The sequence below is a fragment of the Vipera berus genome (assembly GCF_964194415.1).
Source record: "Vipera berus genome assembly, chromosome: 10".
In the NCBI taxonomy this organism is placed as follows: domain Eukaryota; kingdom Metazoa; phylum Chordata; class Lepidosauria; order Squamata; family Viperidae; genus Vipera; species Vipera berus.
Window position 1 is genome coordinate 22,922,443 of NC_138213.1, and position 17,698 is coordinate 22,940,140.

Here is a 17,698-nt window from a genome sequence, read left to right on the forward strand (position 1 = left end):
GGTGCTTATGGGAGTATCTCGATACTCCCATGTTACACCACTCCTGCGCGAGCTGCATTGGCTTCCGGGTGCGATTCAAGGTGCTGGTAATTACCTTTAAAGCCCTGCATGGCTTAGGCCCAGGGTACTTACGAGACCACCTGCTGCCAATGTCAACCTCCCATCGCCCAGTCCGCTCCCACAGAGTCAGCCTCCTCAGGGTGCCGTCGGCCAGGCAATGCCAGCTGGCAACCCCCAGGGGGAGAGCCTTCTCTGTGGGTGCACCGACCCTCTGGAACGAACTGCCCCCGGAGCTGTGGATGGCCCCTGACCTTCGGTCCTTCCGCCGTGACCTAAAGACCTGGTTATTCTAACAAGCGGGCCTGGACTGATCATGGTTTTTAAATTTGGTTTTTTATTGGTTTAAATTGTTTTTATTTCTTATATTGTTTAATCCTCTTTTAATTTTTGTATTTATATCTTTTAACTTTTTATTGTTGTGAGCCGCCCTGAGTCCTCAGGGAGAAGGGTGGCATATAAATTTAATAAACCTTAAATGGGCTGGCTTGACTTACAACAGTTCATTTAGTGACCAAGTTACAACAGCACTGAAAAAACTGACTTATGACCATTTATCACCCTTAGACCATTGCAGCATCTCCATGGTCATGTGATTTACATTCCAATGCTTGGCAATTGGTTGGTATTTATGATGGTTGTAGTGTCTCAGTGTCATGTGATCCCCTTTTGTGACCTGGCAAAAACAAAGTCGGTGGGAAAGCCAGATTCACTTAATGATGGTGTTACTAATTTAACAATTGCAGTGATTCACTTAACAAATGTGGCAAGAAATGTCATAAAATGGGGCAAAACTTAACGAATGTCTCACTTAGCAACATAACATTTTGGTCTCAACTATGGTTGTAAGTCAAGGACTATCTAGTATACCTAGGACAAGTTCTGCAGAGACAGTCTGAGTCATTTTCACATTTGTTTTTTATTCTCTGCTTTATATTGTTAACCATTTTCATGGGTGTTACTATATTTTTCATATGTATGATAGGAATAAGTGAAAGGACTTCAAAATTCAATACTGAAAGAGAAATTTAAAATTGAATTTGCTGCAGTGGAAACTTACTGAGTGGAGAAACGAGCTTACCAAAGAAACTAGAATGGATGGAAACCAGGAAAGGATAGCATAAAGGAAGGATGTAAGTGAAACACGTAGGCAAAATTGTTATCTGGGTCTTCAGAATGGGAAATGAGGAGATGAGAGGAGATAACTAGCAAAACTGGAAAGAACCTATTTTTCCCCAAAAGGTCATAAAAAGGGGGCTAGAACTCAAGCAACTACGCATGTGCAATTAGTTGATTAATATTAACTGACACACCTTGCACAAATTATCTCTTAATATAAATGTACATGTGATGTATGATTTAGTATGTAGCAGGAAATATGTAGGAGGCGGTCGGAAAGAGTGTAACCTCGTAGTACCTCAGCCAGTGGGGAAAGAGGAGGGATGCGGCAGCTGGGACAGGGTTGTATAAAGAAGGGAATATTTTGGGTTGGAACTTGGAGAGAGCCAAGCTTTGATAGCTTCTCTCCCTGCTTATTGCAATAAAGGAAACTAGAGGCCTTCACTGGGTCTCGGCTGGTTGGTCAGGCGAGCTCGCCTCTGGTCGTGAAGGAAAGTAGCCAGGAGCACATAACATGTATGAGATCCGTTTCTGAGTCAATTCCCTATATTTTTTCCAGTTCTGGTTGGAGAATAGGGAATATCACTCCCATTAGAGGAGACCAGAGGCAGCTTGGCTCCTGCCTGCTGAATTGAGGTAAAGGGATAATTTTGTAAATAAAAGAAACAACACCATATGGGAATCTGGAAAACAGAAATCCATGGAAAGTAGGAACAGGTTTGGGCAATAAGGTTAAAGTCAGATTATGGAAATAGTGGAAATAAGATGAGGGGCTGGAGACCCTGTTACACTCCTGTTTTGATTGAGGTTGGGTGAAAACGTAGAGAATATAAACAGTTGAAGCTAAAGCTTTTAGCTTTCTGGTTTTACTTAACACAATTAATGAAAAAAGCCACATTTCATGGATTCTTTCTCATAGGTGATTTATTGGAATGTAAAAGGAATGTATATGGACCCTATATCTATTCAAGATTAGTAAATGGCAGCCTACAGAATGCAAACTAGTTCCTGCCACAGGGGAAAGTGCTGCTAAATTTCTTGCAGAAGCAGTTAGCGTTGAAAAAGCGGCAGTAGCAAGTGGCACACGGGTCACAGCATGGCAGTTTGTGCCCAAGGCAGGATTCCTGGACACGGACACATCTCCGTGGAGAACGCCCTTCCCGCTCCTGGGCCTGCAGTGCTGCTGACATCATCTGCAAGGAGACCACAAAGAGGCAACATTTAATGCAAGTCTGAGGAGTTCTAAAATGGCCCTACCTGGTAGAATAATCAATTAGTTGGAGTGCCTTGCCTTCAAAAGTTGTGGGTGCTCCATCACTGGAGGTTTTGAAGAAGGTTTTTTTTCTGAAATGGTACATAGTCTCCTGCTTGAGCAGGGGGTTGGACTAGAAGACTTCCAAGCTCCCTTCCAGCTATGTTGTTCTGTTAAAATGCAGTTCAGTGGTGAGAAAACTACAGTCCTATCCTTAGGCAAGAAAAAACAAATGCACAGATACAGTATAGGCCTGTGGTGCCGAACCTATGGCACGCGTGCCACAGGTGGCACGCAGAGCCCTCTCTGTGGGCACATGCACTGTCGCCCCAGTCCTAGGCCTTCAGCTGGGTTTTTAAAACCTTTTCACTTTAGGCTTCCACTGCCATGTGCAAAAAAAAAGGATCAATCAATTTCAACTTCTCACAGGAAAAAAAAAGATCTTGCAAAGTTGGAATTGATTGATTGAACTTTTTAGTCTCACCCAGTCTGCCGTTACCACCGCAGCCATGCCCACCCAATGGGCCACGCCCAGCCAATTGGCCATGCCCACCAACGATACATAAGTGGGTTTTGGGTTGCAGTTTGGGCACTCGGTCTCTATAAGGTTCCCCATCACTGGTATAGGCAGTACCTGGCTGAACAATAACAACTCTCAGACGGATCTAGGAGCTCTAATTAAATGTGAGCCAGCAATGTGCTGCAACTTCCAAAAAAGCCAATACAGTCCTGGGCTGCATCAATAGAGGGATAGTATCAAGATCAGAAGAAGTGATAGTATTACTTCCTACAGCAGTAGTGAGGTCACACTTAGACTACTGCATCCTATTCTGATCACTATAATACAAAAAAGAAGCTGAGGCGCTAGAAAGAGTGCAGAGAAGAGCAACCGATAAAGGTCTGCAAGCTAAATCATATGAGGACTGGTTAAGGGAACCAGGTAGGTCTAATCCAGGGGTAGGCAACCTTGGCTCTTTTATAGACTTCAACTCCCAGAATTCCAGAGCCAGCATAGCTGGCTCAGGAATTCTGGGAGTAAATCCATGAGTCATAAAAGAGCCAAGGTTGCCTACCCCTGGTCTAGTCTAATGAATAGAAGAATCAGAGGTGACGTGATCGCTCTCTTCCAGTACATGAGGGGCCACAAGGGGGGGGGGCGACTTACTCTCCAAAGCGCCTGAGGGCAGGATGAGAAACCATGGGTGGAGGCTTCTTAAAACAAATCCAACTTGGAACTAAGAAACTTCCTGACAGTGAATGTAGCCAATGGAGCAGCTCGCCTTCCAGAGCTGTGGGTGCTCCATTGCTGGAGGTTTTCAAAAAAAGACTGGACAGCCATTTGTCTGGGATGATATAAGTTTTCTTGCTATGGGCGGGGTGTTTTTTTTAAAAATTCCATTTATATCCCGCCCTTCTCCGAAGACTCAGGGCAGCTTACAAGCTTAGCAGTAGCCTTCATTCTATGTATATGCCTGCTTATTAAGGCTTTCACACACACCCCCAAGCGGCATTATTACAAAGTCAGCTTAATTGCCCCCAACAATCTGGGTCCTCATTTTACCTACCTCGGAAGGATGGAAGGCTGAGTCAACCTTGAGCCTGGTGGGACTCGAACCTGCACTAATTGCAGGCAGCTGGTGTTACTTAAGGAGGCATTAGCCCACTGCTCCACCAAGGCTCTTGGTGTTGAACTAGAAGTCCTCCTAGGTCCCTTCTAGCCCTCTGATTCTATGATTCAACAGGATAAACATGGTAGCAGCTACAAAGCATATACGTAGCATATTTAACTTTGGGATTCAGTTGCTTAAAAACCTGTTGCTGTGTGCTCCCGCATGTGTCAATGCTGCAAACGTTGACATGTTTTTGCACTGACAATGTAAGAGACAGCCTTTTTAAAAAACTGCTTCACTTTGAATCTTGCAGGGAGGGAATTTTCTAATGTCTATTTTGAGAAGATAAGAAGCCGGTACAGAATGGGAGGAGACCTCATATGTGAAACTAATTGGATAATGTGATTTATGACGTGTAGATATGGGCGGGGATTGTGTGTGTGTTACGATGGGTTTGGGGGGAGGAGATTTCAAATTCTGGCATCCCTTCATGAGTGCCCACGTTTCGTTTCATTACTAAGACTTTTTAGATAAATAATATGCCTGCAACTCGTTTGATTTGTCTCATTCATCGGAACCAGGACAGCATGCTTTAAAGCAGAGGGAAGAAGAACTGGTGTGGACATGTTCAAATGTGATGACTTGAGGATGTGATTTCACTTGGAAGCTGGAAGGGTTCGTGTCACCAAGAAAACTTTGGTTTCCTGGCTGTTGACTGCATTTCCTATGCAAAGGACTCTTGGCAAAGGATGGGCTGCACCTCACGAAAACGGGAAAATGTACTCAGAAAAAGAGTGGTCCAACTCATCAGGAGGGCTTTAAACTAAAATCAAGGTGGAAGGGTGACCAATCCCTAGAATCTTTAGAACCCAAAACCAAACACAAGTCCCAAGAAATCAAACAATGAGGTAGGCAGTGATGAGAAAAAAAACACAAAACTCAAGCAACAATCAGGAGATGCAGGAAACATATGGACAGGCATAAAAGTCTTAAATGCTTATATATAAGTGCTCAAAGCTTGGGGAGCAAACAGGGTGAACTAGAAGCAATAATACAAAAGAGGGTATGGCCTAGTTGGCATTACAGAAACCTGCTGGGACAAAACCCATGAATGGACTGATGGATGGATACAAATTATTCAAAAGAAACAGGTCTACAAAAAGATGAGGGGGAGTTGCACTATATGTAAGAGAACACATATCTACAGAAATGCACATGATCAAAGATAAAAGCTCTCCAGAATGTATATGGGTCAATATAAAGGGAAAAAAGTGACATTGCCATAGCTGTATATTAGAGGCCACCCAACCAATAAGAAAAAATAGATGATAGATTGTTAACTTTGCCAATCAGTTAACAAATGAATGTAGGAAGCATACCACAATATTAATGGGAGACTTCAACTATCCACATATCAACTGGGAGACAAACTCTGCAGTGAGTGGGAGATCAAACAGATTCCTAACCAACCTAGCCGACAACTTTGTCACCCAAAAGGTGCAGGTGGGAACTAGATGTAAAGCTATACTGGACTTAATTCTTACTAATAGAGAAGAAGTGATGGAATTGAAATTGCCGGAACCTTGGGTGAAAGTGACCACGTCATACTGGAATTTAATATAATGCAAACACTAGCAATAGAAAACAATCCAACCAATATCTTAAACTTCAAAAGAGTTGACTTTAACAAACTCAGAGAAAACCAAGGAAAGATCCCATGGATGAAAATCCTAATGGGGAAAACAACCCAAGAAGCAAGGGAAACTCTGAAAAATGTGACCATAAAAGCCCAGGGACGCGGTGGCTCAGTGGGTTAGGACGCTGAGCTTGTCGATCGGAAGGTCGGCAGTTTGGCGGGTCGAATCCCGAGTGCCGCGTAACAGAGTGAGCGCCTGTTACTCGTCCCAGCTTCTGCCAACCTAGCAGTTCGAAAGCACGTAAAAATGCAAGTAGAAAAATAGGGACCACTCCGGTGGGAAGGTAACAGCGTTCCGTGCGCCTTTGGCGTCTAGTCATGCCGGCCACATGACCACGGAGATGTCCTCGGACAAGCGCTGGCTCTTCAGCTTTGAAATGGAGATGAGCACCGGCCCCTAGAGTCGGAAACGACTAGCACGCATGTGCGGGGGAACCTTTACCTTTACCTTTAAAAGCCCAGACAAACACAATACCACTGAAAAAGAAAACAAGAAATTCAAGAAGAAACCAGCATGGCTGCATAAAGATCTCTTGGACAAACTGAAAGACAAAAAGGACAAATAGAAAAAATGAAAAGAGGGGCACATAACTAATGCCAATTATCAGCAAACAGCTAGAATAGGCTAAGATGAAGTCAGGAAAGCAAAGGCTCAGAATGAACAAAGACTTGTAACAGAAATCAAGGATAATAAAAAAAGTTTCTTCCAACACAGTAACAACAAGAAAAAAGTCAAGGAAACTGTAGGTCCACTAAAGAGAGAAAATGGCAAGCAAATAACACAATAGGGAGAAAGCAGATCTGCTTAACTCATACTTTGCATCAGTCTTCACACAAAAAGAAACTATAGCCCAACATACCCCCCAAAAATACTGCAAAAAACAAACTAGAAACAAAAATTAAAATAAGCAAGAAAATGGCAAGAGAACACCTATCCGACCTTGACGAGTTTAAATCACTGGGACCCAACAGATTACATCCCAGAGTGTTGAAGAAGCTGGCAGATGTTATCTCAGAACCATTGCACCACATCTTTCATAAATCCTGGAGCACCGGGGAAGTACCTGAGGATTGGAAAAGGGCTGATGTGGTTCCCATCTTCAAGAAAGGGGAAAAATGTACCCAGGAAACTACAGACCAATCAGTTTAACATCAGTACCTGAAAAGATCCTAGAAAAGATAATCAAAAAACAGATCTGCGAACAACTAGAAGCAAACAAAGTTATAACTAGTAGCCAGCATTGGTTCGTTAAAAACAGATCATGCCAAACAAATCTTATTTCATTCTTTGATAAAGTGACTAAACTAGTGGACCAGCAAAATGCTGTGGACGTAGTATACTTAGACTTCAGTAAGGCATTTGATAAAGTAGACCACAACCTACTCCTTGTAAGCTAGAAAAAGGTGGAACATCACCAGATGGATCTTTAGCTGGCTGGCAAACTGAAGTAAACGAGTAGCCCTCAATGGCACCACATCCACATGGAGAGAAGTAAGCAGTGGGATACCACAAGGTTCCGTGTTAAGTCCAGTACTCTTCAATATCTTCATCAATGACTTAGGTGGGGGAATTGAAGGGGAACTCATCAGATTTGCAGATGACACCAAACTGGCAGGAGTAGCCAACACCCCAGAAGACAAACTCAAGATCCAAAAAGATCTTGACAAACTTGAACAATGGGCCCTATCCAACAAGATGAGTATTAATGTGGAGAAAAGCAGAGTTTTACATTTAGGCAGGAAAAATTAAAGATATAAGTACAGACTGGGCGAGACCTGGCTTAAAAACAGCAACTGTGAGAGGGACCTTGCAGTCCTAGTGGATGATCACTTGACTATGAGCCAGCAGTGTGTAGCAGCAGCCAAAAAAGCTAAAACAATCCTGGGTTGTATAAACAGAGACATAGAATTCAAAATCACGCGAGGCATTAGTATCGCTTTATAAAACCCTAGTAAGACCGACCACACCTGGAGTACTGCAGTCAATTTTGGTCACCATATCAAGATGTTGAGAGTTTGGAAAAAATTCAGAGAAGAGCAACTAGGCCTGGAGACTAAAATGTACGAAGAATGGCTGCAGGACTTGGACTTGGCTAGTCTAAAGAAAAGAAGAAATATGGGAGACATGATAGCAATATTCCGGTATTTGAGGAACTGCCACAAAGAAGAGGGGGTCACGTTATTCACCAAAGCACCAGAGGGAAGGACAAGAAACAATGGTTGGAAACTGATCAAAAAGAGAAGCAACTTGGAATTAAGGAAAAACTTGCTAACAGTGGGGACAATTAACCAGTGGAACAGCTTGCCTCCAGAAATCGTGGGCGCTCCATCCCTGGAGAAGCTAGCTAGACAGCCACTTGTCTGAGATGGTATAGGTCAGGGGTCGGCAACCTAAAAAAGAAAAAGAGCCACTGGGAACCGGTTCCATCACAAATTAAAAAAAGGGGGAGCCGCGTGCGTGTGTCCATGCACGCGCATGCGCAAAAAGGTTTTTTGCGCATGCGCGGACGCACGCGGCTGCCATTTTTTTAAAAATGAGATGGAACCGGTTCCCGGTTGCCCGATGGCGACGGCCCGTCTGCAAAGCTGCCGCTTTCGGCAGCTTTGCAGACGGGCCGTGGCAGCTTCCTGAAAGAGCGGCGCCCCTGCCCATTCCGAGAGGTGCGCGCGCACCTCTCCGAACGACCGGAGGTGCGCGCGTACCTCCGCGCGAATGGGCAGCGGTGCCGCTCTTTCAGGAAGCCCGCCGCGGCCCGTCTGTGAAGCTGCCGAAAGCGGCAGCTTAGCAGACGGGCCGCGGCAGCTTCCGCAAAGATCGGCGCCCCTGCCCATTCCGAGAGGTGCGCGCGCACCTCTCCGAACGACCGGAGGTGCGCGCGCACCTCCCCAAACCTTTGGGGAGGTGCGCGCGTACCTCCGTGCGAAGGGGCAGCGGCGCCGCTCTTTCAGGAAGCTGCCGAAAGCGGCAGCTTCCTGAAAGAGCGGCACCGCTGCCCGTTCGCACGGAGGTACGCGCGCACCTCCCCAAAGGTTTGGGGAGGTGCGCGCGCACCTCCGGTCGTTCGGAGAGGTGCGCGCGCACCTCTCGGAATGGGCAGGGGCGCCGCTCTTTGCGGAAGCTGCCGCGGCCCGTCTGCTAAGCTGCCGCTTTCGGCAGCTTCACAGACGGGCCGCGGCGGGCTTCCTGAAAGAGCGGCACCGCTGCCCATTCGCGCGGAGGTACGCGCGCACCTCTCCAAAGGTTTGGGGAGGTGCGCGCGCACCTCCGCCCATTCGGGGAGGTGCGCGTGCACCTCTCCAAACGGGCGGTGCCACTCTCCATTTGGAGAGGTGCGCGCGCACCACTGCCCGTTGGAAGAGGTGCGCGCGCACCGGGCGGCTGGGAGCCGCAAGAGACGGCTCAAAGAGCCGCATGCGGCTCCGGAGCCGCAGGTTGCCGACCTGTGGTATAGGTTCTCCTGCTCGAGCACGGGGCTGGAGTACAACACCTCCAAGGTCCCTTCCAGCTTCTATTCTATTCTAAGATCCTTTATTAAAGCCTATTTCCAGATACAGGTGAAACTCGAAAAATTAGAATATCGTGCAAAAGTTCATTTATTTCAGTAATACAACTTAAAAGGGGAAACTAATATATTAGATAGACTCATTATATGCAAAGCAAGATAGTTCAAGCCGTGATTTGTCATAATTGTGATGATTATGGCATACACCTCATGAAAACCCCAAATCCACAATCTCAGAAAATTAGAATATTGTGAAAAGGTGCAATATTCTAGGCTGAAAGTGTCCCACTCTAATCAGCTAATTAAGCCATAACACCTGCAAAGGGTTCCTGAGCCTTTAAATGGTCTCTCAGTCTGGTTCAGTAGGAATCACAATCATGGGGAAGACTGCTGACCTGACAGTTGTGCAGAAAACCATCATTGACACCCTCCATAAGGAGGGAAAGCCTCAAAAGGTAATTGCAAAAGAAGTTGGATGTTCCCAAAGTGTTGTATCAAAGCACATTAATAGAAAGTTATGTGGAAGGGAAAAGTGTGGAAGAAAAAGGTGCACAAGCAGCAGGGATGACCGCAGCCTGGAGAGGATTGTCAGGAAAAGGCCATTCAAAAGTGTTGGGGACTTTCACAAGGAGTGGACTGAGGCTGGAGTCAGTGCATCAAGAGCCACCACACAGAGATGGATCCTGGAAATGGGCTTCAAATGTCATATTCCTCTTGTCAAGCCGCTCCTGAACAACAAACAACGTCAGAAGCGTCTTACCTGGGCTAAAGAAAAACAGACCTGGTCTGTTGCTCAGTGGTCCAAAGTCCTCTTTTCGATGAGAGCAACTTTTGCATCTCATTTGGAAACCAAGGACCCAGAGTCTGGAGGAAGAATGGAGAGGCACACAGTGCAAGATGCTTGAAGTCCAGTGTGAAGTTTCCACAGTCTGTGTTGATTTGGGGAGTCATGTCATCTGCTGGTGTTGGTCCACTGTGCTTCATTAAGTCCAGGGTCAATGCAGCCGTCTACCAGGAGATTTTGGAGCACTTCATGCTTCCTTCCACAGACGGGCTTTATGGGGATGCTGACTTCATTTTCCAGCAGGAATTGGCACCTGCCCACACTGCCAAAAGCACCAAAACCTGGTTCAATGACCGTGGGATTACTGTGCTTGATTGGCTAGCAAACTCGCCTGACCTGAACCCCATAGAGAATCTATGGGGCATTGCCAAGAGAAAGATGAGAGACATGAGACCAAACAATGCAGAAGAGCTGAAGGCCGCTATTGAAGCAACCTGGTCTTCCATAACACCTCAGCAGTGCCACAGGCTGATAGCTTCCATGCCACGCCGCATTGAGGCAGTAATTGCTGCAAAAGGGGCCCAAACCAAGTACTGAGTACATATGCATGCTTATACTTTTCAGAGGTCCAATATTGTTCTATGTACACTCCTTGTTTTATTGATTGCATGTAATATTCTAATTTTCTGAGATTGTGGATTTGGGGTTTTCATGAGCTGTACGCCATAATCATCACAACTATGACAAATCACGGTTTGAACTATCTTGCTTTGCATGTAATGAGTCTATCTCATATATTAGTTTCCCCTTTTAAGTTGCAATACTGAAATAAATGAACTTTTGCACGATATTCTAATTTTTCGAGTTTCACCTGTAGTCTGACACAATCCTTAAGGAACTTCCATATCTAAAGTTGCACAAGAGTTCTTCCAAGTGGACAGTCAGCAAATTGACCTGGTTATCAAGTTTTTTCTGCTATAATGCAATGGAGACCCTCCAAACATGCATACTTTGGTCTAAACTGTGGGGGTTGCTTTGTATAAAGGTTGATATTCCAACTTTACAGAAAGGCATTCTGTAAAGTTGATCATTTTGCCAGCTGATAGATTGGCAGAATATGTACAAGAAATCCAGTTTAGAAAGATAAGTGGGCAGATTGCATCAGACTATGGGCCCAGCTGGGCCAAGGGACACCAGAGTCTAAAGGCAAGGTCTTCCTCGGCCACACCTGAGAAAATGGGGCCTTCTGCATGCAAATCATGCGTTACTGAATAGCAAACAATTCTATAGGTTAAAGGCTTTTGTGGCTGGGAAGGACCCTCCTCTTGCATCTAAAAAGGAACCTGCAGAGTTTCTATCCATCAAAGCAGAAAACAGTCTACAGTTCTGTTTGGAAATTTGCTTTTTGCAGCAGCAGAAAGATTGAGTCAAAAATTATCTAGGTTACCATCATGCTGGTTTCTGGCTCAAGATCATCTTGGACTCTTGGTTTTTCTTTGAGTTGTTTAAAATCTGTGAAAGAAAGTAAGAAAGTTAAATTAGATTCCAGTGCTGAAGGTGTTTGAGAAACCAAACTGGACTGAGGTGTATTTCAGAAGCCCCATAGTATCAGTAAAGCTAAGAAATAATTCTCCATCAAATCAATACACTATTAAAACCGTTAGCTCTGAATGCTTAAGAAGTGATCTATCTTCTTCCCCGTCAGATGCTGATCAGAAAGCAATTCCAGCAGAGGGCCAGCTAGGGGTGGTAAAGAATCATTGAGAACGGCAGCCACCAGCTACAAGGAGAGGCAATGTAGGCACTTCTGTTCTAGCTGTTGAGTTTCAGCTCTCGTTAGAGCCATGAGGGTCCATTGGATATTAAATGCAAGAAAATTGGGAGAGATGATAACCTTGGCAAATCTCCAACAGCAGCTCTAAGCAAGAGAAGGCATTCTCATAAAAATTAGTTCTTGCTAAACAGAATATAGAACATAGAATAATAGAGTTGGAAGGGACCTTGGAGGTCTTCTGGTCCATCCCATGACAAGAGATCCTATAGACGACAAATGGCTGTCCAGTCTCTTCTTGAAGAGCTCCAGCGGTGGAGCACCCACAACTACTCATGGGAGGCTGTTCTGCTGATTAATTTTTTCACACAAATAGAAAAATTCTCTTTAGTTCTAGGTTGGATCGTTCCTTGATAAGTCTCTCTCTGTTACTTCTTGTCATCCCCTCAGGTGCTTTCGGAAATAAGTCAACTGCCTCTTCTTGGTGACAACTCCTCAAGACTATCATATCACCCCTAGTATTAGACTAGGCTTTCTGAGTTCCCTCAGTTGCTCATTATATGGTTATCTTTCAGACCGCTAATCACCTTTCTTTCTCTTTTCTTCTGGTGGCCACAAGTAGACACAGTATTGCAAGTGTAGTCTTACCCGTGCAGTATAAAGTGCTAAAATGTCACATGAGCTGGAAACTATCCCTCTGCTGATGCATTCGTTTTTTTGGCAGCTGTGGCACACCGCTGGCTCAAATTTAAGTGGTGGTCCACTAGGACACCTAGATCTCTCACATTTGCTCCTATGGAACCAAGTAATGCCTATTCTGTAACTGGGCATTTGTTTTTTCTTGCCTGTGCGTAGAGCCTTATTTTTATCACCACTGATGCACTTCTTGTTGGAGAGGGCCCAGTGTTTGAGTCTGTCAAGATTCCCAGTCATCATGTTGTCTCAAAGGTGCTTTTCCAAGAGGCAGCTGGACTTTCTTGTTTTTCTCTGAAGATGTTTTGCTTCTCATGCAAGAAGCTTTTTCAGCCCTGACTGGATGGTGGGGAATAGACGGGTTTATATTCCTTGCGGCAGCTGGTCATTGGCATTCCGAGAATCGTTGAGGACACTTGGAAGTATATCCGTGTCGTCAGGGTCACCTGAGTGTTGCGAATGGGTCTCGAGTCTTCTTGGAACTGCTGAAAGGACTGTGTTGTAGACTGGAGATGGATGATGTCGTATCCTGCCCCCTCTATTGAGAGAGAGCTGTTCCAGGGAATATAAATCCTTCCATTTCCCCACCATCCAGTCAGAGCTGAAGAAGCTTCTTGGATGAGAAACGAAACATCTTCAAAGAAAAACAAGAAAGTCCAGTTGCCTCTTGAAAAAGCACCTTTGAGTGTGTCAAGATCCTTCTGAATCTTGAATTTATCTCCTTCTATCCTCTTGTTAAGACCATTTATGAAGATTTGAAGAGCACTGGCCCCCAAATAGAGCCTTGGGGTATCTCACTGCATGCTTCCCTCCATGTGGATAAACATAATAATAAACCACACTGGTTTATTTTTATTCAAGCATTATATACCAGCAAAGAGGTTTTCTGCCTAAACGTGAAGAGTAGAGCTAAGAATGAGCAGGCAAGAGATACCACAGTGCTCTAATCCTATGTTGGAGTCCAACGAATCTCCTGGCACCTAAATGACTAAGATACAGGCCGTAACAGGCTTTCAGAGCAGTTTTAGACTTAGCTGTTTCTGCTACTGCTGGCATTTAAGATTAATGTCTGCCTTCCGACTCCTTTTCTGCAGTAGAAACAGCTCTGGATCCTGTTCGATTGCTGCAGTCAGGGCTTTTTTTGTTATAGAACGCTCAGAACGGAGTTCCGGCACCTTTTTCTTTTACAAAAAAAGCACTGGCTGCAGTATATATATTTTCTTTAAAATTTTAGTAGAGGAATGAGGAATAGAGGAATCAGTATGAGAAGAGAGAAGTTAGATATATATTTGCAGTGATGTTTAACAGGTTTTTTTAAACGGGACTGAATGCTGATGGTTATTTCTGGTAATGTTTGGTTGTTTTTTCTATGGAACTGAATTGTGACTATTAGAAGATAATAGAGGACAAAGATGATTAAGGGTTCTGGAACTATGCCATCTGTGGTGCTGGATGGAGTTGCACTGCCCCAGAGGGACCCAGTGTGCACTTTGGGGTTCCTCCTGGACTCATGACTCATAGAGCAGGGGGGAGTCGTGGCTTGGAGCACCTTTGTACAGCTTCATATGCACCAGTTGCAACTGTTCCTAGGTTGGCAGCTTCTGCTCACTGTCACTTGTGCCCTAATCACCTCCTAGTTGGGTGACTGGGATGTGGTCTGCATGGGCTGAAGAGTATCCGGGAACTTCAATTGGTGCACAGTGCGGCAGCCTGGGCAGTGACTGGATGTGTGCTCCTCAGCCAGGTACAACTTTGCTCCATCAGCTGCACTGGTTGTCAGACTAGGTCAGGATGCTGGCTTTGACCTTTAATGACCTGGGGATGAGTTATTCGAAGGACTGCCTCTTCCTGATTACATTGAGCAAGCGAGGCATCCAGAAGGGCCCGTCTCTCAGGGAACTACACTTGGCAGGCCCTCTTCCCTCTCAGCTCCATCCTTCCTTATTTTCCAAAGTCCCCCAATGCCTGGCTTTGTCCTCAGGCCTGGGGCGGGGGGGGGACTGCTAAGATCTAGACATGGTTCCATTGCTAATTGGATCTCTTCAGTTAGTGGATCTGCTCTTTTTTTATAAGACTCTGTTTGACATGTTTATAGTTTCATTTCCTTTTTTGCTATAACATTGCCCAGAGTAACTTCTTGTGAGATGGGCAGCCATATGAACTTGATAATAAATAAATAGGACTTCCCTCCCTTTGCAAATAATTCTTGCTTCCATCAATTCTTATACTGATTTATCTGTTTTCACTTATTGGTAATCTACTTAGAATGAAGGCTATTGCTAAGCACATTGGTTTGTGCTTAAATTGTAAGCCGCCCTGAGTCTTCGGAGAAGGGCGGGATATAAATGGGATTTAAATAAATAAATAAATAAATAAATAAATAAATAAATAAATAAATAAATAAATAAATAAATCTCATCAACTTCATGCAATCAACACATTTTTGGTTTTTCCTATTGATCCATTCAATCTTCCAAGGAAGGCAAGAATTATTTGCAAAGGTGGAAAGACATAAAGAGGTATAGTGAATCGTGTGGTAAAAGGGACATTTCCTTTATCTCTTATCATATGTCTTTCATTTCTTTGGGTGGTTATTTTTATTCCTTCTTTGAAATTTCATGTGCTGCATCCTCTTAATGTATTTGCATAACTGCACTTTTGTAGGAGAAGAAGAGGCAGATCCTGGGGAGCGGAGTCAAGAGAGGAATCAGTCTGAAGTTGTTAAGTTCCCACAAACAATCCAAGTCCAGCCCCGCCTTGAATTCCATTGACTAGGTTCTTGTGTAGAGACGTGAGCAATAACTCTTCTTAAATGGAACTTAATGGGTGGTTGTGATGTTTTAGCGACCTGAAAACTTTAATACAGTCTTATATTAAAACCTCTGTGTCTTTCCACTATTGGAAGAAATGAATTTGCTTATAAATAATATAAATAAAATTGATCTCATTGATTGCATACTTGGGTGCTTTTCTCTCATTCGCTGTTGGAGCTGCAGCACAAATGTGCATCAACACCAGAAAAATTGCATTGGTAAAGTTGCCCACAAATAATTGAGGCAACAATTAATAGTTTAGGCAACAAATTGAGGTAACAAATACAAGTAACCCCATCAAATTGCCCTGGACTTTGTAAATGATGCTCCTTTCCTAGTTTAACTCTGTACTCATAAACCTACTTTTTATTTGTTGGTTAGATTTATATCCCATCTTTCCTCCAGGAATCATACAAGAACAATCCAGTAAAGAAGGCTGGTCTGAAAAAGAAAGATCCAGACACAGCTTGTCCTGTGAGCTTGCATGGTGGTGGTGGTGGGGTGTGTGTGCGTGTGTCTCTCCAGGCCTTGCATGAGCCCGTTGGAGAAGATGTGCTTCTCCAGTGATCAACAGGAAGACTCTGTTTTGTTAGCTAGGAGACCAAGGACAGTTGGGTGCTGTTCATTTGGGAGGGAGTGGATGTATTTTACAATCTAAGCTACTTGATAATCATTCTGTCACACAAACACAACAGTTTTTGGCTAACAAAATCAAAACAGCCACCAAGAAAAAACCCACCTGGAATAGAAAGTGTGGGAGTATACAGGAAATACCCTTCTTTCTAAGAATGAATTCTGTCATGACCAGTGCTTTTTTGTAAAAAAACCCACCTTGCCTACCCTACAAGGTTCCATCCCAAAAAGGTGCCGGAACTCCGTTCTGAGTGTTCTATGAGAAAAAAAGCCCTGGTCATGACTATCAACTTTTTCTGTTCACCACAACCAAACATAGGAACATCTGGAAGCTGCATGGAGAAGACATGGAAGCACTTACCTGGGATGTGGACTTCCTTGACCATCTCAAGGCCTGGGGAACTGGGCCTGCCCGTATCTTCCAGGATAGGACTCCTCTCATCCAGGTGGCCATGGCCAGAAGCCAGGAAGGCAAGGGCTACCTGTAGGGCTCCCAAGGACAGCAGCAGTCTCCTCAACATGATCTCTGCAAGTCACCTGCATGCCAAGTGGGTGGGGAGAGTTCAGGGGTTGTGGGAGACGCACTCAAAACCACCAAGAGGAAGTCGAGCAGAAAGCTGAGCTTGCCACCTCATGGTCTCCATCCATCATTGCACAAACACACATTTGAGACCCTTCCCAATGTTGTCCTTCTACCCATCACCCTATTCATTACTCTGCCACAGCGGGTGATTTTCAATTATTCAAAAGACAGAAATGGATGTTCTATATTATTTTCACTTAAAAAAGCAGATTTTCCCGACTTGCATCACGAAAGAGTCCAAACTAAGCCTGGCTAACTGCAGCATTGGGTGCAGGTGGAGACCGGGCAAGTCTTTGTCTGAGATTCCTGCTCTGTGAGGGAGATTGGATAGAAAATCTTCAAAGTGCCATCCAGTTCTATAATTCTATGATCAGTATACTTTTTCTGTAACTCTCAGAGACACTCAGGCCCTTATTGTGAGATAAGGGCTCATCAGTCGGAACCTTGACACAGGCATGATGTTCAATTCCAAAGACAATGTGGAGTGACTGCTCCTCAATATTAATATATTTACTTCACTGTGTGGTTGAGATGTCTGAGGTGAACATCCCCATTATAGGGCATACATCACACACACACCCAAATTAAATGCAGTAAATTGGGGGGGGGGGCATGCTTGTTTTCTTTCATGAGGGCCCCTGTGTGCATCATAGCCGGGGCTAAAGCAGGCTAACTGACCTATTAGAAAAGCAGATGTGCCTCCCAAAGGGTGTGAACAGCAGTGCAAAAAAGTATATATCTACATCTATATCCCATGAAAGATAATAAAAGCTAATTAAATATGAACTTTCCATTAAAACAGTATCTTCCTTGACATTCTGGTCCCAGAATTATTTTAGCCAACAAATAACAATACCTTCCATTTGAAGCTAGAATGCCTGGGAATTAGCTGTCCCTCTCCAGGGTTCTCCGTTAAATTGGGGAGTGAGAGGTGATGGGAGAAATATTCTTCCAGGCTTGCAAGACTGATGTCACCATTGCAAGGTAGTCCTGACAAGAAGCACAGCTAGATTAACCGATTCTACTCTATTCTGCTCTATTGTAAGTCTGAAAGTACATCTCTTCTCTGCCATCTTTATTGTCCAAGAAACTAGGGAGGACCACAGCCTAGTTCCACACCCACCTTCCAGGCTAAGCTGCCTCTGCTCTGGCTGCAGCTCTTCCCCTCTCTCCCAAGCTCATTC

General features: G+C 44.5%; 1 protein-coding gene and 1 long non-coding RNA gene across 2 annotated transcripts; one reads left to right on the forward strand and one right to left on the reverse strand.

Annotated features, from left to right (window-relative positions):
* Nucleotides 1–2,125: 2,125 nt before the first annotated feature.
* AGRP (agouti related neuropeptide) lies at nt 2,126–16,452 on the reverse strand (the record flags this gene model as incomplete). Its single annotated transcript, XM_081335522.1, has 3 exons — nt 2,126–2,369; nt 11,469–11,533; nt 16,293–16,452. The coding sequence occupies 3 exons, from the start codon at nt 16,450–16,452 to the stop codon at nt 2,178–2,180; spliced, it is 417 nt and encodes a 138-aa protein (XP_081191648.1). The 3' UTR covers nt 2,126–2,177.
* LOC308672531 lies at nt 14,022–15,441 on the forward strand. The gene is made up of 2 exons (XR_014027444.1): nt 14,022–14,229; nt 15,150–15,441. It is a non-coding gene; the product is annotated as an uncharacterized lncRNA (long non-coding RNA).
* Nucleotides 16,453–17,698: the final 1,246 nt, after the last annotated feature.